At 40.7% G+C, this 23796-nt stretch overlaps 1 protein-coding gene across 3 annotated transcripts in view; it reads right to left on the bottom strand.

Annotated features, from left to right (window-relative positions):
- LOC131251719 (exportin-T) overlaps positions 1–23472 on the bottom strand; it is a 28091-nt gene extending 4619 nt beyond the window's left edge. The window contains exons 1-11 of one of the 3 annotated variants that reach the window (XM_058252629.1): positions 21248–23472; positions 21032–21127; positions 20395–20484; positions 20105–20209; positions 17965–18024; positions 16119–16181; positions 15940–16035; positions 6051–6215; positions 3602–3775; positions 3454–3519; positions 3252–3350 (exon numbers count right to left, since the gene is read on the bottom strand). In XM_058252629.1, coding sequence (XP_058108612.1) covers positions 3252–3350; positions 3454–3519; positions 3602–3775; positions 6051–6215; positions 15940–16035; positions 16119–16181; positions 17965–18024; positions 20105–20209; positions 20395–20484; positions 21032–21127; positions 21248–22972 — 2739 coding nt within the window. In that variant the 5' untranslated portion in view covers positions 22973–23472. The remainder of the gene's footprint in view (positions 1–3251; positions 3351–3453; positions 3520–3601; positions 3776–6050; positions 6216–15939; positions 16036–16118; positions 16182–17964; positions 18025–20104; positions 20210–20394; positions 20485–21031; positions 21128–21247) is intronic. The other 2 variants (XM_058252628.1, XM_058252626.1) reach the window with 2 other exon arrangements.
- Between the last annotated feature and the right edge of the window lie 324 nt (positions 23473–23796).

Below are 23796 nucleotides of genomic sequence, written 5' to 3'. Positions count from 1 at the left end.
GCAGGGAACCTGCCAACCAAAATTTGTGGGTACACCCAGTGTTCAAATTGTCGGCGAAAAATCGATAATATCGGCGATATTATCGGTGTCGCCAAGCCGGCGATACCAAAACCCCCTAGTTTCGTTTCTCTTCCAATTGTCGGCGATTTTTCGGCGATAAATAAAATTATCGACGATAAATAAAGTTATCGGCGATAAATTCGCTGTAGCTAACCCACCGAAAATTTCGGGAGTGCGTAAATATGAAAAAAAAATTTTAAAAAAATGAAGAAGATGAAAAATCATTCCGATCCATGTAAGAGGATATTTTCGATACCTTTAAAAGAGGATTCAAAATTTGGAGGTAGCACACCAATCGATCGATCGTCGAAATCCGTGCGTTGTTCTTCCGTATGTAAAAAAAACTTCGATTTTTCCTTTTTTTTCTTCAAATAAATGAAAGATTTCAAAGAAGCGGCAATTTCGGCAAAGAATCTTTCATAGATGGGTGGATATTTCCTAAATTTTGGAGAGAATTTGAGAAATTTCAGGGATTTGAAGGATTCGAGGGCTTCGGAAGATTTTCCCCAAAATGGTTTCCCGCATCCGAAGCTCCCTTTCACGGGATGACCACACGTGAGACATGAAGTGCTCACTGCTCTGTGGGCCCACTATGATGTAATGTGTTTCATTTACGCCGTCCATTTATTTTGAAAGATCATTTTAGGTCATGAGCCGTTAAATGAGTCAGATCCACATTTCAGGTGGACCACATCAAAGGAAACAGCGGTGATTGAACGCTTACCTTTAAAAACCTTTTAAGGCCCACTGTAACGGTTATTTGCCATCCAACCATTTGATTAAGTCACACAGATTTGGATGAAGGGAAAACACAAATATCAGCTTGATCGAAACTTTTGTAGCTCCCGATGAGTTTTTAATGGTGGCCATTCAATAACCACTGTTTCCTGCCATGTGGTCCACCTTAAATTTGGATCTATCTCATTTTTTGTCTGATGCCTTAAAATGATCTGCCAAAATGAATGGACGGTAAAGATACACAACTGTTGATAAGGCCCTATGATGTTTATTTGACATACAACATGTTAAGAAGGTACACAACTGTTGATAAGATCACGTGATATTTATTTGACATCCAAAACGTGTTGATAAGGTATACAACTATGGATAAGGTCACGTGATCCTTGGGCCCATCATAATGTTTCTGTGATGTTTATTTGACATCCAACGTGTTGATAAGGTCACCTGACCGTAGATGAAGGGAAAAAAATAAATCTCAGCTTGATTCAAATTTTTTGTAGCCCATTAACGGACAATCGCCACTTTTTCCTTAAGGTAGAGTCTAATTGAAAATTGGATCTACTTCATTTTTTGCGGTCATAACCTAAAATAATCTTAAAAATTGGATGGACAGCATGGATATAGAAGACATACATCAAGGTAGTCCCCACACTAAGGGTTACATCGTCTCATGTGAGTTTGCACCTAATCTTCATTAGAGTGTGTGACTTGGGTGTGACCCCAGAACCAGTGGCGTGGGTGCCTATAGGGCCCACTTGTTAAGGCGTGATTTAAAAAAATTAAGAAGATATAAATTATAGGTCTTCCACACTACAGGAAATAGTGGTTGAATGCCTACCATTAAAATTTTCCTAAGGTCCACAGTAATATTTTTTGACCATCTAAGCTATTGATAAGGTCAAACAGACCTAAACAGACCTGAATGAAAAGAATTTAAAAAAAAAAAAAAAAAAAAAAAAACACACACACACACACACACACAAATATCAGCTCGATCCAAAACTTATGTGGCCCACAAAAGGTTTTTAATGGTCATTAACCAATGTTTCCTATGGCGTGGTCCACACAAAATTTGTATCTACTTTATTTTTTAGTCCACACCCTAAAATAAGCCGGCAAAATAGATGAACATCGTGGATATACAATGCATACATTGAGGTGGGTCCTACGATCAAGATTTAGACGATGACTACAAGCCACCTCATCACTCCATGCAAGGATGAGGGATGGCAAAAAAGGTATGCTTTGTTAGTTCATTTAATTTTACGTATCTTAATTATTGTACTATAGTTGCATTTGTATTATATAAATTTATTTTGGTTACTATTTGAGTGATTTTTGTGACAACGCATGCCTTTTAGCCCCCATTAAATGGAACTTCTAATTTAATGCATTCTTTTTGCAATTTTTTCATTCTTGAATATGTAAATATGTGTATTTAGGCATGTCCTGAAGTTTCACTGAAAAATTCCACCATTTTCTCTATGTTTCCCCCATTTTCCCTGCATTTCCAGTTATCGGCGATATTATCAGCGATAACGATATTATATCTTTATCTCCGGCCAGCGAAACTTGTAGCGATACCAACAACTCGAACACTGGGTACACCTGAACGCTACCTTATCTTATATTTTATCAGTTCTGCTTTCATATTTTCAGTTTGCAGGATTTTTCAACCAGAATTCGAGTACAAAAATTGGACCATCCAATGGTACATGTTGCGAGCATAAATGCTGCAGTCGAGCTTATTCATGACAAACACTAGTGTTATCACAGTTATGACTTACAAGGTAATATACAATGCAGGACTTTACCCAACATGTCTACCTTCACTTTGGTTTTCAGTTTGTGCAATTGGGAACCATGGTTCATTGAACCAAGCCATTGATACAATAGGCTTCATGTGATGGCCACATGCACCACCAATTCCCAGAGGGGGAAAAAACCCATCCAATTAATTGCTGGCTAGCAAATACAGTTAGGATAAAAATACAGAAACAGTTAACAATCAACAAAAGAAAGCAATTCAACAGCTAGGATCTTCAATCTGGAAAATATTTGCATGGCACAGTCAGTGGTCCCTATGGCACCAATGGTTTGGATAACTGAAACATGCCCCGCTTGTATAATGCCTCTACGTATAACAAACCACTTCAGCTGGCATGAAGTTTAAGGGTTCAACTGTTCAAGAGCATCACACAAAAGTAAGAGAACTGAGCAAATTATGCTAAGGCAGCAGGGATTGGAACAAAAATCAAGATTGTAGCCTGGAGTGCCATCTACTAGAGCTACAGGATTGAACCTAGATTACAACGAGATTTAAAGGATGCAAGAATATTGAACTTAATTCCCAAAAATAGAGGTATATTGAACTTCAATAACATGAGATATGGCAACAAATGGAGAATGAAGAATAATGAACTTAAGCATAATAAGCAATGTGAGCTTACAGTGTTTGCATCACGGAACTCAAAAGACTTGTCGAGGACACTGTATAAACAACAGTTGGTTGCAAAAGTCTCAATGATAAAGGTCTGGAAACCAGGTACCTGAGAATTTTATAGGAAAAACTTAGTACAAAATAATCACTGGTAAGATATTAAGTTCCCATCTCTGCTACTTAACCAAAGGAAAGAACTGAAAGCAAATTACCCTTTCTTCACCATTGGATTGGGTGCACCAGTCTTTAATCAATCTAATGAATATCTGTACACACGCCTGCAACAGAGGCACATAGGAGATCAAACATGCAAATTTAAGTACCATTTGGGGGGGGGGGGGTGTGAATTATTATACGCACCTTCCTTACAAGTATATCCCTATGACTGCAAGAAGTATGAAAAAGCAACTGCATTATTGGATCCAAATACCCCCTGCTATTAGGGGCAAGGAAAACTGAAGACAGATTGTGTGTGGTCATAACATGAAGAAACGTATACAGTGTCCGCTGAAGCTCTTGTAGCTCTCGAATTTCCTATAAAATCCATAATACAAGGCCAATGAAGGAGTGATTAAAAACAAAAACAATAATGCCACCTAAGAAAAGTTCAGATGGTGACATTGGGGCATTGGATTTCAGCATTCTGGTTAATGCCATTATAGATTAGTTTCTGCCAGTGTTTCAGTTTTCATAGGTGACACAGCTGCAAACACCAGTCCTTTCTTATAATTGTCTTGCGGAAAAGGGTCTATCGATAAGCTAATGTTTCTTTGAAACAAGTGGACGTATGAAAAGAACAGATTTTTTTGGTCATATGGTGCCACCAAAAGCAAGTCAATCAGACCTTAGTATCAACAGATGAAGTAGAATTTTTTTTATGACCTATCAGATTTATTTTTTTGAAGACACAGGGTGTCCCCACCTCCCTCTTTTTTGAAGTGAGACTAATCCCTGCAGATACACGCAATCACCCACAACCACATGTATCGGGTAAAGCCAAGGAGGGAAATCGAACCCTCACCTATAGCGAGCAATCCTATGGTGAAGACCCTTCGCCCAAACCTTATTAGGTATGAGCTATCAGATTTTATTATCGGATAACATAGATTTCATACTTAAATTAACCCGAACATACCTGTTTCCAGAATTCAATGTATCAAATGCATTAGGCCATATTTTTTGGCAGATCAATGATACAAAACCATCCAGGAATACAAATATTCCCATGTATCATCAATAAATGCCGGTGCATGGGTGAGTGTGTGTGTTGTGCGATATTCCCAATATTTTGCAGATATGTCGTCAACATTTGGCACAATTCAACTGAAACCAGCAAAAATTCGAAGAAAAAAAAAAACTATTTTTGCCCAAATTATTTTGAGAATCATCTTTGTAGTTGTGTTTTAACAACTTCACTCTAGTGGTTTCTCATAAAAACACAAATTCGGTGGAGAAATCAAGATTGGACAGGGATTTGAGATCATAGTTTTGTCTGTCGCACATTGCTTTGTCCTCTGGACAAAATGTGTAGTCATGCGTCTTACAGCATTCCTAAAGTTTCACTGAAAATTTCCACCATTCTCCCTAGTGTGTAATCAATGTTTTCCTCAGACTGCGACACATTACACGATAGATGCGATATTTTCTGATGTTCCCCACAATATCTCCTTATCCAAAGGGTGAACATATAGTGCAATACTCATACTTCAAACAATGCCTGTTTGTTATTTCAACAACGAAATATCAAAATGCTATCCAACCAGATGGTTTTCTTTTTTTCTTTTTTTCAAAGAGTCAGTTAATTTTGTTAAAGAAAAATGAAAGGGATACACTTGAGGAATAACAGAGGAAACGATAAGGCAATTATCAGTCCAGATCACAAAAGACTCCTACACTCCAACTTCCTTCGAACCCAAAAGATGATTGGCAAATACCCTAAGGGCACTTGGCCCAAGCTACCACCTTTCACTTACTTCCCAGAACACCTTCCAGCAAAGAAATTGTTTGTGAAATGTTCTGTTCTTATGCCCAGATAGAGCATAGCCCACCAGCATGGTAAGCCTCCAAAGGATGTTGTTTTTTGGACCCTTACAACCCCCATCCATCCCCACAGGAAGTCCTCCATTCACCAAGGCATCACCTACAATATCTTAAATATATCTAAAAACCTCCACTGTATAATTGACAAGAATTCGCGGAGTATGAAGAGATGATCAACCTAAATTTGCACAAGTGCAACAGATTCAAGAGTGGGAGCAGGGAAGCGTCAGTTTCAAAATTTTACAAGTATAAACAGTGAGGAAGCAGAAGCGAGAGCACAAATCCGAAGCACGATTCGAAGCAGGAGCGGCACCTAGTTAGAAGGATTGTGCAACCAAGGATCCAACAACTCCACATGCCAAAGGCACGGGCTACACATGATAGCAGTATATGATATAACTGTACATGACATGATAGCTTAAGTCTTCAAAACAATAAAGAAAACTGAGTTCCTAAACACTTCCATTTGAAAATCATAAACTTTTCTAAGGGCAAACCCTTGGCCAATATCAATAGGCGAGAACGTGGTTAGAAATTCCGATAATGTTGTCTACTAACTTGCCAAAAGTATGCATGCTAAAATAGTGAACAACATTACCCTTAAAATTTTAGCTCACTATAAGATGAATGGTAAAAGCCGAGAAATGCATTGGAAATTTAACAGTTTTCAAACATATGTAGTGCATGTTGGAAATTTGGAATAAATAAGCATGCAGGATTAAATGACTCAGGTGCATTGACATCTTACCAAGTTAACAGATCCCATTACCTCAGTATTGCTGCCAGGTCCTGATGGAAATGCATCCGTTGGGAGAACGTGAAATACTCTACTAGCAATAGCAGGGAAAATCTCCTCCAGAATATCACGTAGTGAACTATTAAACTTGCATATAAGCTGATTGATTAATACGAGAAAACCAGCCATTTGTTTTGGCTGCAATCAGTGAAAGTTCAGCGTTAAAAGGTAATACACGGTGTCAAGACAGAAAGAAACCATCAGTTGGGGAAACAAAGAAGCAAGTAGGTTGTGAACATGTTCATCCAACAGAATTACTCATACTGGCTACTGCTCTTCACAAAAATATCCACTACAACTTTATTCAAACTGAATAGAACTGTGTAGAAGAAAGGGAATAGCATATGTGCGTGAGATTGAAAGAAATTATAAGATCTTCACTAAAATGCATCAAGGTGCAGTGTCCCACAAACATACAAAAAAGATGTACAATGGAGTATACTAGTACACCTAGAAAAAATCAAGAAATAATAACATGCTCAGCCCCAGAATGCTACAAGCCTGGACCATAGCAAATTAGCAATTGAAGTGATCACCTAGATTACTGGGCCTACGCCTTCCACCTAGACTTTCCACCTAGACTTTTATAGGCCCAGGCAACCACCAAGATTTCAGGCCATATGGCCTAGGAAATCACCCCATTAGCTACGCATCACCTAAGGTCCCGGCAATTGTCCACGAAATGCAAACCAAACCTTATTCATGCATTGCCAAAGATTTGTTTATGTTTTACAAAGTATGCTCGCAATTAGACATGAAAACATTTATTTAGATGGGTCAGATGTTGGATTTTATGAAACGCATCAGAATTTAAGATTTTTTCAAAAATTCAGATTTAATAATTTGCCCTAAGGATCCCCATCATTGATAATCACATATTTCTAAAAATGAAAACGAGGGATGAGCAGTTTAGATTCCAACTTAATCAAGTGCGCGCGATGTAGAAACTAAATCCGTCAATGCAGATCTTCCAAACTAGGAAGTCCCTCCTCAATCTATACTAATTGAAGGAGAGTACAGAGCTCCACGTCAACCTACGGTGTAGGGTCAAGGGAAATGCACGTCCACACGCCCAAGTTGACCACACATGTACATACGCATGAAGGAGAGATGGAGGGATGAGATGTGATCTCACTCACCTCTCCCTTCTAGGAAACAATCTATTTGTAAGGGATAAGTTTTTCAGGAGTATACCACTTACAGTACTCTGCCACCCTACAGCTTTTCATAATCCCTACATGAATGGAACCCTGGAATCCCAGAATCCTATGTTATCCGTACATATATATTTTATCCATTCCCTCCACTGCCATGGCCATCCACCAAAAACCCATTGCCCATGCCGATTCAAATGTGGTGGACCATTAGATTATCATCAAGTGCGATCAAAACTTTTTTAACAGTCAAAACAAAAGTTTAACGATTAAAACCATCTCTAAAGTCTTTTAAAACCTTTTTAAGTATTGCACCCAGCGGAAAAACCCCTTGAAGAACATCTATCTCTCCAATCAATACCATAAACAAGTCCATAGGAAACCGGCGGATCCCTTATTGGCCCATGCAAGAATCAACAAACCCTAATAGATGCGCCCAACCAACCCACTTTTACTAGCCACACGATGACCTTGCAAAGCGAGCCAAAGCACATATAAATTAGGGGGGTTGGCACCGAGAAGTGCCATTTTCCTCCCCTCATACAATTAAGACCTTGACCCTCACACATCCTCAGGTATAAGAATCAATCGGATTCCAATACAACCTTTAGTCAATCATAGTCTAGGCAAATGGGCCCCCAAGCTAGTGACTTGACCTCGATCCACTAATGTAAGTGTCCAATAGGTCCATAACTAGATCCTATATCCATGGTACACTCACACTCCCATGTGGGGGAGGGCATGCCCGATGGTGCAGACTCTCCATCTTGACTCATGCACGTCCCCTCACACAAGGTTACCATGTCCATCATCATGCGATGATAACAAACCACATATCCGTGCTAAAACTTGCTAGATGGTCATGGTATGGCAAGGTACTAAAATCCATAGCCACAACTCTCCAATGGCCAGTGACTGTTATATCCAATCTCAAGTTCCTAAGGACAACCAAAGGAATAACTCCTAAACCCATGTAACATGTATGTTTAAGGTACCTCCAATATTAACAAAGGCATAGAAATATGTCCATCTAAGACACTTGGTCATCATGATCTATGGCTGAGATCATCATTTTCACATCCACATAACTAGTGGATTATGCCCGCATTGGTTTTCTTAGGCACGACTCCAACAACCTCCCACTTACCTTAAAACCAATCCGTGCTCAAATCCATTAAGCAAATATGTTAAATAGGACTTCTGAGCCAAGAGAAACAAGGAGCCATATTGGTCCTCTTAAAGTCCACAGTCTTTCTAATGATAACTTTCATTGTCTAACATCCACAACTAACCACAAACCAAAAATAGTTGTGCACAATATTAGCCCTACAGTTGTCACATCTATAGCATGGATTTAACTAGAGTTGTACAAGAACCGAGTTAGCTCGGTTAGCTTGCTCGACTCAAAAAGGCTCAGTTCGAAACTGAGTTCGAGCCAAGTCGAGCTGTTTTTTTAGCTTGAAAAAATTTCAAGCTGAGTTTGAGCGTGCCCGAGTTCAACTCGACTCAAATCGAACCCCAACTCAAATCGAACTCAGATCGAACCAGTTCGGTGACTCGGTTATTTTGATATTGATGTTGCTCACCAAGTGTATGATGAAATTACTCAATGAAGTGTCGGCTGGTGGCGAGGAAGGTATGGATATGAAACGAATACCCTTGTATCTTGATTTTGATGTTGCCTACTGAGTGTTTGATGAAATACTTGTAAATTGTTGTTGTTGTTTTACATACCATGAGAAATTGAAGTTGCACTCCACGTGTTTGAGAAAATGCCGCACAAGCTTGATCTTGGCTCGAACTGGCCCGAGATGTTGACCGAACCGAGCCGAGCTGGCCAATCAGGCTCGAGGACCGAGCTAAGCCGAGTTCGAGCTAGGGTCATCTGGTAGCCGAGCCGAGTCGAGCTGTGCCAAGCTCGACTCGGTTCAGCTCGTGTACAGCTCTAGATTTAACCCCGATCATAACCCAATCATCTAACAACTCCAATTCGCTTGTGAACTCCATGATCCACTAAGAGACTAACTTGTGTATCCTCCACACTCAAATCATCATGGAACTAACCAGCATATCTCACGCCAAATCCGACAGTGTTAACATAGGATAAGAGTGACATAAGCAATCTAGTATCTAACACATCACCATGAGAAGCCACACATCCACGCAAGTGGACCTAGTGGTATACATTAACTAAGGTTGTTCTAACAAGAACATTCTCCAGTACAAGCCCTAAGCCAAGATGATTACAATGTCCATTTTCCCCCCACTGGCTCAGACTTCCCATCTCAAGTCACATCCGATACACGAAGTATACCATATTCCCATCAACCGAGAGGCAAGGAACAACTCACCATGGGATCCAGTACCATGGGATCTAGTGTGGGCAGACTATCCATTCTCAATGGAAAGGAACAACTATGGGATCCAATGTGAACGGACTATCCATGCCAATTAGCATCCATCCTTAAGTGATACTACTAGGTTAGTATCATCTGAGTAACACCCTCAAACCAACCAATACCATGGTAAGAAAATGAACATATAACCCTCTATCACATCCGGTGTAATCAACATCTTCATTCCTAGTGCTAATGATCAAGGCGAGATCAATATATCATCATTTATACTACAAGCTATTGTGTCTTATGGAAATAGTCTCTTCTGTGATTCATAAAGTATCACCTTGTGATACATCCAAAGCTTCAACTCTACACCCCTATCACCTAGCACATGGGTGGTGATGAATATCCTCTCACAAGGATCACGACATGTACAATGATTGGATTCACTTTAATGTACCAAGCTCTCCTAATTCCATCATCCTAGGCATCCCCATGAGGCATCTACACCTATCTTTCACCAAGATCTTTTATACTCGGGCGTCTTATGATAGAATCACATGATCAAACCACCATTTCTCAAACAAATTGTAACCAGAATAGTTTTAAACCAAACTATTGTATGTAACTAGGGTCATAGACCCTGAACCAAGTCCTCCATGTGCTTTACTCCAACGCCAATACTCCTAGTCCTCGACTTACTCCGCGCGCTACTCCTAGTCCTCGACTTACTCTGCACGCTACTCCTAGTCCTCAAGCTACTCCTTTGCTCCTAGACTATGCACACTCTTCCTCACTTTACTTTCCATCATGCCCCTTTGACCCTCTACATTGGCATGATCAAATTTTAATTTTTAACAATTCATCATATAACATGAAGCATCAATTCATGGGATCTTAAGAGGCGTTTGGCGCATGGTATTAGATGAGATTAGGTGTGATGGAATTACATTTGGGACCGTGCAAATTCCATCCGGCATTTGGGGAGGATGGGAAGGGTTGGGATTAGGTGGGATGGAATTACATTTGGTCCCATGCGGGATTTCCATGGATTTTGAAATCCACTACACATGGGCCCTACATTGATACACGTGTTTTCATGGAATTTTAACCAACGAACCAACATGTAGTGGATTTCAAAATCCATGGAAATTCCACATGGGACCAAATGTAATTCCATCCCACCTAATCCCAACCTTTCTCATCCTCCCCAAACGCCGGTTCGTTGATTACAATCCATGAATTTGGTTCATTGATTACAATTCCATGGTCCACTAAATGGGATTTTGCTTAATCCAGTGTTTTTCCCATAGCAAGAATGTTATCCCAAACATGGGAATTGGATGGCCAAAATACCATGGTATTTCCAAGCATACAATCATTGTGCAATAATGGTGTTAATCCCATCTAATACAATTTCATACCATTTAATCCCACGGACCGAACAGACCCTTAGATAAGTGAAATGAGAGACTCATACCTACAGTTGCCTCTCAAGCGAGGTGCTTCTTATATGTAGTGCACTCATTTTTAAAGTGCATCGGGTTTCTACAGTATCACCATCATTTCTTGTTGTTGTCCTTCCCCTTCCACTTTCCTTTGCACGATTTACACAAAAGCCCTTTCCCTTCCACTTTCTGTTACGCTATTTACCTACAGGTAGAGCTGGGCACCGGATGACTCGACTCGTTCGACTCTTTCAAAACTGACTCGACCCGAACCGAATGGGTCAGTCGGTACGAACCAAGTAGGCTTCGCCTAATTCGAACTCAAACCGAGTCGAGATCAAGTTACCTAGTAACTCGACCCGGAACTCGATCCGGTCAGACCCGACTCGACTCAGATTTGGGTGGGTGGGTGTGTGTGTGTGTGTGAACCCTAATTTCTAAGTATTTCTAACACTATACGCCGACTCGGAACCCACCCCGACCTGATCCCAATCTCTCTCCCTCCCTCATCCTTCTCCTCTTCCAAGCCCAGCAACCACCCACCACCATCACCACCCTCCTCCTCCTCCCTCCCACCTCTTCCAAACCCGGCAACCACCCGCCACCATCACCACCCTCCTCTCTCTCTCTCTCTCTCTCTCTCTCTCTCTCTCTCTCTCTCTCTCTGAATCAGTGCCAACTCGAACCGATTTCGATAGTTTTGACCGGGTCAAACTCGGTCCGGATTAGTCCATGCCAGATCCGAACTCGGATCAGTTCAGGCATGCTGGACTCAGTAACGAGTCGAGTCGAGTTTAGGTCAGGCCTATTTCAAAACAAGATCGAGTCGAGTCAGCCCTAAACCGGTCCGACTCAACTCGATGCCCAGCTCTACCTACAGGATCACCTACTTCTTTAGGGTTGTTTCCCATATTCCCTTGTTCATCGCCCCTCCCAGCGCTTCTTAGGATTGGGCTTGCCGTCAAAGGGTCCCTCAATTAAGTGTGTAGCATGCGACATCCCGTGCCTCCATCGTTGGCTTCATAAAGCACCATTGTGTATGGAGTTGTATCTTAAGTATTTCAGCTCATCCATATTGTAGTTATCTATGAACTTGGTGTACATAGGCGTCAAGCATGAGAATCACATTCACCGCTTTGGCTTCCTCTTTGGCATCCCTAATCGGCTTGAGCTCGTTGGCAATTTCAAACATCTTCATAACATGTTAGCTAACTAAAGTGCCATCCTTGAGTTTTGTGTTGTACAATTTCCTCCCGAGGGGCTTGTACATGGGCAACACGACTTGGAAATCAAACATCCCCTTCGGACGAAGGTAAATGTTCCTCGCATTCATCGTGTTCTACAACTGATTGCAAAGCACATTGATAATCAAGGCCGGTGTGTATACTCGACTCAGTCCTCGAGCCTGACAAGCCAGCTCGGCTCGGTTCGAGCCGAGATCGAGCCTGTACGACATTTTCATAAACACATGGACACATGGAGTACACTTTCAATTTCTCACTGTATGTAAAACAACAGCAGCTGTTTACATATATTTCATCAAACACCTTGTAGGCAACATCAAAATCAAGAAAAAATGGTATTTGTTTCATATACATACCTTCTTTGCCACCAGCAGACACTTCGTTGTGTCATTTCATCAAACACTTGGTGAGCAACATCAATATCAAAGTAACCGAGTCACGAAACTGGTTCGATTCATGTTGGGGTTCGATCCGAGTTGAGTCAAGCTTGGGCAAGCTTGAACTCAGTTCAAAATTTTTTCGAGCTCAAAAAATCAGCTCGGCTCGGCTAGAACTCAGTTTCTAACCAAGTTGAATGGGGCATTTTCAAGTCGATTCGAGCGAGCTAACCGAGCTAGCTCGGTTCGAGTACAGCTCTAGTAATTAGTATAAAAAAAAAAAATTTGTCATCGTTATCAGAAGGGTAGAGAGGGGAAGCTTATGAATGATGTAAAGTTGCCACTCCAAGGTCAATGCAAATTCGAACTTTTCTGACCATTTTATGAAGTTTTTGCCCACGAGCTTCTAAAATGTGATTATCTCATATACGGCATTTAGCTTTGATTTTTTGTTTTTTGTTTTTTTCGAAAGGCAACTTCGACACTGTTTAAATTAACACCTTAGGTTAATCTATGTAAGTGTCCCTTTTGTATTATGTCAAGGAGTGCATTTTAGGCACACAGACACTAAGCCTGTCATGTCGTGCCCCTACACAACTCAACTACTCTCACTACACAAAGCAGTCCAAGGTAACCAGACCAGTGTTTTAAATAGTGAATCGCGTGTAGCATAGCATTCACTCCTTTGAAGCATGAGGCGTAAGCTACATAGCATGTAGCGTAATCTACACGCAAGTCTACTAGATTTTTTATCAAGGTGCTTGGTTACACCAATGTCATGATATTATGTACCAAATTAGACTGATTAATAATGAAATTCAACAAAATTTCATGATTTTTGGTGCAACAAAATGGAACCTAAAGTAATAGGAAAGGGCAATGATTAAGTATAAAGGTAAACGAAGAGCGATGAAACTGATTTAATATTGCTTTTTATATTATTTTACTAAAAGCATTAAAACGTTTAACTAATTTTTATTGGAAATGGAAAAATGTAACAAATCACTGAAAACATCCTGCGAGCTACATGGCATGAAGCATAGTTACGTAGCATGTAGCATATGCAAATTATCATGTAGTGTAGGCTACATATGGCTTAAGCTATTTTCATGAGCTACGTAGCATTAAGGCCATGCTATGCTACGTAGCATAAGCTACACGCTACGTAGCGTAGCTATTTAAAACATTGAACCAGACAGTCATGTGGGAGGACCGAGTTGTAGTGTCAATACTCCCGCACAACTCATCTTATCATAACCATATGCCTCATCCATCCATAGTCTCAATGCACTAAACTATAATCTAATGCATGTCGAAAGACATTCAAGGAACTTTATCATCACATCTCTTGTATTAGGGCACACAACCATGTGTATGACCAATGCACCCTCCGGGTTTGTAAGCCTTTGAGGACAATTCACGTCATACGCATGGATTATTCATACTTTGATTACTCAATAGTGTCGTTCACCAGGAAGGGCCATTTATGACATACCCACAGTGTGTGCCTCACCAGGTAATGTGGAAGCCAATCCTGCACCTATCTCGATGAATGTGCCCGAGATTGTGTTCCCATTTACACACCTACAGGGATACCCCAAACTTAGCCTTAGATCACATATTGTGGCGTGGCCAAGCCTGTAACAACACGACGAAGCAAATATCCTATTATTAATCACATTTTGGCAATATCCCAACTAAGCACCCATGAGCAATGCCATGCTCACCATTGACCATACATGCCTCCCGATGACATCACATGTCAACCACCGCGGCCCTTTAAAATAAAGTACGCTCCAAGTCATAAGGAACTGACTTGTCCCTTTTATTGATTGGTTTGCACAATCTATCATCCAAACCATAAAGGGAGTTGTATGTCCCTCATAATGCAATGGATCATGATTTCAACAATTATTTGAATGATTTGATGATACTAGGACCACGGTGCTTGAGATGTCCTACATCATGCATGAGGCCCATGTAGCATTATCGTCTTGATCAAAGTGACTAAGATCACACATTCATACAACAGGCTAAACATGCGGCACACATCAGGTAATCAAAGGACACATACGATTTCCAAAAACAAACTCAGAAACCTTATGCGGCTTGAATCTCACTGTGCGACAACTATGGACTGTTTTGATCAAATCTCCTAGATAAGGCTTTCAATCGATCAAGTTGAGCCACTAGATGTCTTCAACGCATTCCAAATGGCTAGGGTTAAAGTTTCAACCCAATCTGATCCCAAACGAATGTGATCCATTGAAAACGAGATTAACATCTGATTCAGCTCTGGAAATCCACAGTCAAATCTAACCAAACCATCTCATAGAGCACGTCGAGATGTCCTGACTGACCAATTTTCAGGTTAAACCGAACTATGGTTAATTAGATACGACCAGATCGAATGGTAGACAAGCACGTGGGTTATTTACAATTCACTGATCTCGTAAACTTCATGCTATAGCCAATTCAATTCACAGACTACTCAAGCCAACTCACCAACACATCTCCAAACACAATAAAAAATAGTATTTAGACCAATTATGACTTAGCTAAATCATCACTGGACTCAGGTTCCTTGCTAAATTTTGCCAGCTATGAATCTGACCACTTAATCCAAGTGCCAATCTGCTCAACTCTCTTACCGGGAATGTGACTTCTTGGTTTGTCCAACCTTATTATACATCAAAGCATGTGCAAAAAAATCAAGGCCATAATGATGAGAAACAATATTGTGAGTTCAATATTCACATTCACAAGAAACGGACAGCATGAAATAAGTAGGTCTGAGGTAGACTTGATCTAAAACTCATCTAAAATTTGCATTACCAAATTATCGATTCAAAATCAAAGAACAAGGGCATAAAAATTTAGTATCATCATTCTGAACACCTATTAAAGCAGGCAAAAGAGAGATATAGGACTGCCAGACTGGACATGCATTGTCAAATGGACAATTGAAAGGGAACATTGATACTGTCAAAGTTCACAAAAGCAGAAACCTCTAAAAAATAAAAATAAAAAAGACTATTGGCAAAACTTTCAGCATGAAAAGAACAAAAGCATCTAAGAATTTTCAAGTCACCACCACTTATTATGTGCTTCACCACAATAGTTTCCAAAACGAGAGAAAAACATAAAGAAAATAGACAATTAGACATAGAAAAGGAAATTGGTCTGGATATTTGAAATTATAGAAAGAAGACAAGGGCATGCAATTTATTCTTTCTCATCCTTCGGTTTTAGGATAAAGATCAAGTAAGAAGCCAAATAATAAGAGAGTCGTTGTTGTACCTCGCTTTCAGAAAGCAATTGCTCCAGGGCCTTAGGAAGGTAAGGAAATACAGATGCACCTAAAGTGTCAACCATGCGGTGGAGAAACGATGTGACCTGCATTTTTAAAAGCTTGCATCAGTTAATGCTCTCATTAAAGGCAAATTTGTAAACAAAGGAAAAGGCCATCCACTTCTTACCTTATTCCGTAAAGGCTCGACCTTAGGAAACACCACAAGAATCTGCAGGAGGACATCCAGTGTCTGGAATTCAGACAAACCCGTAAGATTTTTTTAGGGTGGACAAATCCATATAGAAACTAAATTATGTGTTTACATGAAGTTTATGAAAGATGGCAATTGAAACAATGACCAAAAAAAGGGAGGGGGATTATTCAAAAGCCACTTCTGAAACCAAAAGGGGCTGTCTGGTTGACGCTTTAAAATGATTAATTTCCATCTCCACACTTCTTTTACACAAAGCAGTTGTTAAAAAGGTTTTTTTTTTAAGATGTGTGATGCAGGACAATTAACCACTTGCTCTAAAAGCTCGAACTGTTAGAGCATAGCAAATCAATCCATTTATCTCATAGCCCAAGCCCCACATATCATGGATTAGGACCTCGGCTGAACCCCCCCTCGTGGGCCCCAAATCACATGGGTACCGCCTCACACGAGCCACCCGCCTCACATGGGCCGCCCACCCCGAGTATGCCCCTGCGTCCCACAGGCAACCCCACTCGAGCCTGGTGTGAAAATGCCCCTGCATTAATATGTTAAAAAGATGTTTGGCTGACATGTTAGAGAAAAAAATTATTCTTGGAAATAAATTAAAGGGCCATTCTTGTACGGAGATAAAATAGCATGAACTTTTTTTTTTCTTTAGAAAAGAAACGGTTTGCTATCTCACTCTCCCAATTCTTGCTCTATCACCATATATCCCTTAGCCTCCTGTGACAGTACCTTCAATGGCACACATGGCTGGACACATATCAAAATGATGGAAAATCAAGACCATTCATCTAATAGTCTTGTATCATAGATAGCCCATGATTCAAAGACCACACTGATGAAACGTTTCTAGCCGTGTGATTGATAAAAGTAAAAAATGGTTAACAGACAACATTCAGTGGGAAAAAACTAAGGAAAGTCCATTCAATATAAAATTGGGTCCCCTACACAAATCCCACTTCGCTATTCCACTTTATGAAGGGCCATAACTTCAGTTAGACTATAGGTCATCAAGTCTTTCCTTACTATACCCACAGTGACACATCACATTCTCAGCAATTTCTCCGAAGATTTTCAAACTTTTGAGGATTTTCTCGATGTATAATCAGGAAAATCTCGCGAAAATAAAAATATTTTAAATTTTAAAAATATATTTTGCAAAACGAAGTCCTTAAATTTTTACCATTTTTCTAGTTAATATCGCGATGAAAGCATGATATTTTAAAATATGACAGAATTTTGAATTCTCGTGATAATATTGTGATAATATCATTTAGTGTATTTCCCGAGATATTATGATATTATCATGAGATTTTCTAAATCTCGGTGATATTTGTCACACTGCCTCCAGCCACATCCTTTTGGGCATCCCCCTTGCCCTTTTAAAGCCTTCAACTTGCACCAACACAGTTCTTGGTCTCCATTGCACATGACCAAACCATCCTAGTCTACTTCCCTCATCTTATTACCTGTTGGTGCTACTCCTAAGTTCCCTCGAGCACATTCATTTCTAATTTCATTCTTCCTCATCTTGCCGCTCATCCATCTCAACATCCTCATTTCAGCTACAGTGCTAAACTCATCCGATGACCATCTTGCCCTTAACTGCCTACCATTCTGCCCTGAAAAGCATGGCTGGTCTTATAGCTATAATATAAATGTCCCTTTCAGTTCCACATATAAGATTTTTTTAGAAATTCATTTCAGGACTGTCAACCAAACAGACCCGAAGCCTATACATGCAATTGGATGCTTCCAGAAGTTCATACAATCATAAACCATAAGAAACAAAAACAAAGGCATGGTCTCCTCATACCTGCTTAAACATGGCACCGATCGCAGGACGACTAGCTGTAACGAGCCGCTCGCTAAAGCCCTAAATCACAAACAAACACATGATAATCAATGAATTGCATTTGATACAAGACCATGCCCGCAATATTCAAAAGAGCGAACTAGAAATGTCGTAGAGGCTGGAAGAACTACTCAGTCTCAGCTAAATTAAATTCCAATTAAATAAAATTCAAACCAATACAAAAGCTGAAAACTAGGAACATGATAGTCAAGTTAGCTAAGCTGAATCGAAGAAGATTTAAGTCAGATTCCCTTCTCATGGAATTCATAATTACAATATTATTAATCGCACACGAAAAATCACAACCAAGACATGAATTATTGTAGCACTTCAAAAGTGAAGCACCCGAAAATCAACTCACCAAGAAGTAACCAAGAGGCCTGACATGGCATCCTATACAAGACCCAAGGGGAGATGGGGATCATGCAATGGTAAATAAAGTCCACAGCCTGCAGTGGGCCCCACAAGTGGGAGGCTAGAGTACTCGGACCCTAGTTACACATCAGCTGTGTATAACACAATGGTTTGATTAAAGTTGGGAGCTGATTCAGTTACAAATTAGTCACATTAGACATGATTTCCTGACCATCTACGTTTTGGAAACTTATTTCCTAATTTAGCTTCTAGAGTTTGTTAGAAATGTTGGTTTCTTTTTAAGTAAATCAAGAAGTGCACTTTGAATAGGTTTTTGGGGGTTTCTTTATCTCCAAGTCAAGTTAGGGTAGGTTTTCTTGGTGGGCAAGTTGGAATCAAAAGTCAATTCAAAGAAGTTTCAAGTCAAGGACTTGTTTGGATTGTAGGAAAAGAAAAGAAAAGAATCATGTGAATTCCATGAGCTCTACAAAACATGGATTTCCAAAGATTGCATTTTTGGGGGGTCTTGTTTGGATAGCTAGTTGTGCTTATGAAGTTGAGTATGGAAAAGGCTAATGATTGCTATTTCCAATCTCACTATTTCCTTTGCTGTGCAAACAATGCAAAGGGTCCAAAAAATGGAAAACCCTTTTCTTTTTCTTTTCTTTTCTTTTCTCTTCCTACAGTACAATCCAAACAGGCCACAAGAGTCCTGCTCAGAAAAACATGAGATCTATTGATAACCTCTAAACACCCTTTGATGAATTTGTGGCTCTATTAGATCGTATTCATCTCATTACCCTACCCACCTCTGATCCAGATAAGCTGATGTGGAGGGTTGACAATTCGGGATTGTTCTCGATTAAATATTTCTATTCTCCTAGGTGAGGTGGTGCTCATCTAGGGGCGATGGGGTGCACCAAGTTCGTTTGGTGCTATAATGTTTCCTTCAAAGATAGTTCTTTCGGTTGGTAGGAAGAAAATCCTTGCTATTGACAACCTTCGAAAAAGAGCGATGGTGATCCCTAATACATGCATTCTGTGCAAGCACGACAAGAAGACAGTGGATCACAGTGGATCACCTTTTTACACTTTGCCCTTTAGTGGGACAGATTTGGGCAAATTTTCTGGGTCACTTTCAGGTGGCCTGGTCTGTTCCTGAATTGGTGGATCTCCTTTTGATTGCTTGGCATGGGGTGGGCCTTGGGAAAGAGAAGAAATTGCTTTGGAGAATGGCTTCGCTCACAATTTTGTGGACCATTTGGGAAGAAAGAAATGCAAGTTTTTTTTTAGATATTTTTTTTGAAAGATAAGAAATGCAAGGTGTTTCAGAAATGTTTCGAAATCAGTCAAAGGCACCTCTCAAAGGGCCAGAGCGCTTGTCATAGAATGGGCTTCTTGTGCTCCTAAGTTAAAGAGATGTGATTTGGTCTTTCTTGGGTTGTAGTTGGGTCACTTGCTCACCCCCCTCTTGTTATAGCTTTTGCTTTTGGTGTTGTTGTTTTGCTTTCGTTTTAATAAAATTTTGTGATCTTTCAAAAAACAAAAACAATAAAAAATTTACACTCTGTTTCAGGCCTTATATTGTGTGGCTCTTTCTTTTTCTTTTTCTTTTTTCTTTTTTTTTCTTTTTTTGGTTGCTGGGTGGATTGTAGAATCTACTGAAAGAACTCCCAACTCGCTTTTCTCCATGGCCTTAGTAACAAATTGCAAATATATAATGCAGAGATTAAAGATGAAGAAGAACCTTGCTCAGTGCATTGATTGCCATGATTCCTTGCTGGATACTGGCAACTTTTGCAGAAGATTCTTCCAGACTCTGTACTTTGGCATCCATGAGCAGCAACTCAACCTGGTTTGATGTAATGAAATTTCAGACTACACATATCAATCATCATTTGGCATTGAGCATGATACCAATATCTTCAAGATCATTCTAATAAATAAGCAAAAGGATGCTCTCAGAACAAAATGAAGTTCCTCTGAGTAATAGAACATATTCTGGTATTCTATTAAAGCAAATAATTCCAACTTAACCTGTCGACAAAGAGGAATGAGCAATGCTGAAAGGTACTCTGACTGCTTTTCAGGTGATACATCTTCCATTCCAATCAACAAACCAATTGCCTAATTGAAAGGGGAAAAGAAGACATGTAAATCAAGTAGCTCAAAAACATGGAGCGGCTTAACCACTAACAAAGAATTGCCATGCAAGATAGATAAATGCTGAATTGCTGATACAATGCACCCTCCACAGAAGTTCTACAAACAGTGGCGACTAATGGAAACCAGGATCATTGATCAAGCAGGCCACTATATCGATGGCAATAGCCAATTAATCACACTGATTAGACAATCCTAACCGACCAATCATTGAGAATTTTCTGCTGTGCATAATTGCTAATTTTTCACTTAACCTCGTCATAAGCATCCATTTGCATGGCACTGATCAGATGGCTACCACAACCCAATCCGCTTTTTACATTTGGCCCATCAAGATGATAGTCCATGAAATCAACAGAAATGAAGAAAATATCTTGTGCCACATGTACAGTAGATATCTCCATTTGCCCTCAATAGAATCCATGAGCTGCGTGAATCTTAGAATTACTTCTATACTAGAAATATAGAGGAAAAAAATTAGTTCACTGAAATTGATGATATCAAGTGATACCTCAAATATGTGACTACCATCTTCAGATGATGAGCACTTTATCTCTTTTGATATCCAGTCTAAACCTGTAAATCGAGCCACTGTATCCTGAAGACTCTGAACGCAACAAACCAAAACAAAGAAAACAAAAGGGAAAGGGTTATAAAACAGAGCAGCTAAAAGAGGAGCAAAAGAATGGGAAAAAAAAAATGGATAAAAGGTTAAGAGTTGAAATACCTGCAATATTTTCTCTATGAAAGGCACGAGCTTCGCTTTAAGCAATTTCACAACTCTCATGAAGAGATAACTCGCCCGCCGGCTGACATTGGGATTCGGATGGTGTATACCCCTTTCATCAAGAAAGGCAGCCAACACAAGAGGTATATACTGTGCATTCTCCTGTACGAACTTCACATATCTGGTTACTGTCTCTAAATACACGAGCGCCACCACACGATGCGAATGGCACGAAAAGCGCGCCGACAAGAGCATCGGGACTAGTTCTCCCAACAGCCCACTGCCCGTCCGCATACCCTCTTCACCTATTGACTCTCCGAGCGCATAGAAAAGAGAAAGAGCAGCTTCAACCTCCTCAACACCCCTCTCAGAAGAACTGATCACCCTAGTTAATGTATTCCTAATAAATATCTGGGTGACATCCGGAGCAGCACGGCTTACCGTACGAAGCAATACAAACAAATCCTTGCGATATTCCATCATCCTCTCCTCCTCTTCTCGACCAATCTTATCGGGCAGATTTAGACTATCTCTGCATGCTGGATCATAACATATTCGTGCCCTGATCACCTCCAATATCTGGCCCACATGAACGAACTGCTTCTCTCTCAAAGGCAACAAGGTCTTCATTGTGGCAACATAACTCGACAAGAATTGGACAATATTGAATGCCGAATCCAATTCACAACTCTGCATTACATAAAAGACGGTGGGCAAGACTTCATCGAGAAGTTCCATGGAAATGCCCTTAGCCTCCCCAGATTCCAAACGCTTAGAACAGTCTAGAACTTCAGCTGCATACCCAGTAACTAGAGCCGCCAGCTTTGAGACCAACCCAGAATCAGAATCCCCGGCAACAAGATTAAAGACCCTACTGATCTGAAGGCTCTGCAGGAGCGAGAGCTTGGGTTGGGGATCCATCCGCTTCAAGACGATTGCCAGAACGCACCCTGCAGCAGCAGCCCGTAGCTGCTCCAACTGCCCGTCAAGCAGAATAAGCTCAAAAAGCAGGGGCACAAAAGCATTATTCGCAATCAATCCAATGTCAATCCATGTTATATATCTCCGCATCGTATCTAAGACGGCCGCAGCCAAATCAGGGTCTGAATTCTTGTAAGAAAAGACAATGTCGTACCATGCATGGACAATCTGTGGGACACACTGCTGCCGCATCGAATCCTTGATGCGGGCCGCAGCAGCAATCTCGTCCGTAGTCCGTGGGTAGTCCAAGCTGATCAGCTCATCGTCCAGCGAATTCAAAACTCGACAGAACATGTCAATCAGTGGCGGGCCATCCACAAGCCTTGACAGCAGATCAAGAAACGCTGAAGACCATATCGATGGGTACTCAAAATAGATTAGGGTCACGTAGACCTGTGCAAACTTGTTCTTGATGAAGGCAGGGGAATCGGAGAGTCTGACAGAAGTTGCGGGCTGAGAGTCAGGTGGTGGAGCAGCAATGGAGAATAGGGATTTGCGGATGTGGGTTTTCTCGTCAGGGGACAATGAGGAGTAGCGCAGGCGCAAGGATTCGTGTAGCGTCTGGAGACACCAGAACTGGACCTGGGCGAACTTGGTGAAGGAGAGGCGATCGATGCAGATGAGGCAAATGGATGGGGTTTGCTTGAGCTGGTGGCAGTAGGAGGCCGCCTGCGATTTGAGGGCAGGATCGATAGTCCCCGATTCATCGAAGCTGAAGAGAATCGCCTTCTCGATGTCATCCATCGGAAGAACCCTAAAACCCTAGATATGAGTCTAAAACCCTAGAAAGATACTAAAACCCTAGAAACAGCAAAAGAAAAAGGGCATAAAACCCTACCGTAGAAGAAACGAAAAATAAACTCTCCTTTTTTTGCTGCAGAGTGGAGGAATTGGCCTTGTTTGGATATCGAAATGAATGGATTGAAGAAAGGAAAAACGGGAAAAAAAAAAAAAAAATCGAGACAAAAGGTGATAAAATGGTGGAAAAGAAGGATCGTTGGATGAGTAATGGAGGGTCGAGATCGACGAGATGGGAGCGCCGTTTGATTGATCTTATCTTTTATTATTAGGGTTTCTGTTTTTTTTTTTTTTTTAATTGCGAGTTTTTCAGCTTTTCGAGAGAGAGAGAGAGAGGCGTTTGGCGGATTTTGCGAGAAGACGTGGAAGAGGACTGCAAGTAGGGATTTTATACGGGACGCGGATTGCCTGCGAAACCTTTCCTGCGACGGGAAGCTAGGTGCGATGTTTGTGAGAAATCCACCTCGTCCATCCGTTTTTCCAGACCATAGGAAAGGCAGAGATGCCTACGGTTGAAACATCTGTGGGTCCATCCTAATTTTATATGCCATCCAAGCCGTCCATTAATTCATTCCTACAGGGATGAACCGAAAAAAGAAAATGTTAGCCTCTTTCAAAACTTTCGTGGCCCCACGGATGTTCCAACGGTGGAGGTTAATCCTAACGATTTACCATGGTGAGGCGTGACGCGGATTTCCTGCGAAAGCCTCTTGCAGGAAGTTCCTGCGCTGGCAACCAGGTGGGCCCGCCCGCTGTGATGTTTTTGAGAA

Source organism: Magnolia sinica, chromosome 7 (genome assembly GCF_029962835.1).
Source record: "Magnolia sinica isolate HGM2019 chromosome 7, MsV1, whole genome shotgun sequence".
NCBI classification, from domain to species: Eukaryota; Viridiplantae; Streptophyta; class Magnoliopsida; order Magnoliales; family Magnoliaceae; genus Magnolia; species Magnolia sinica.
Note: the sequence above shows the minus strand (reverse complement) of the source record. Positions and strands in the feature narration are given on the sequence as shown.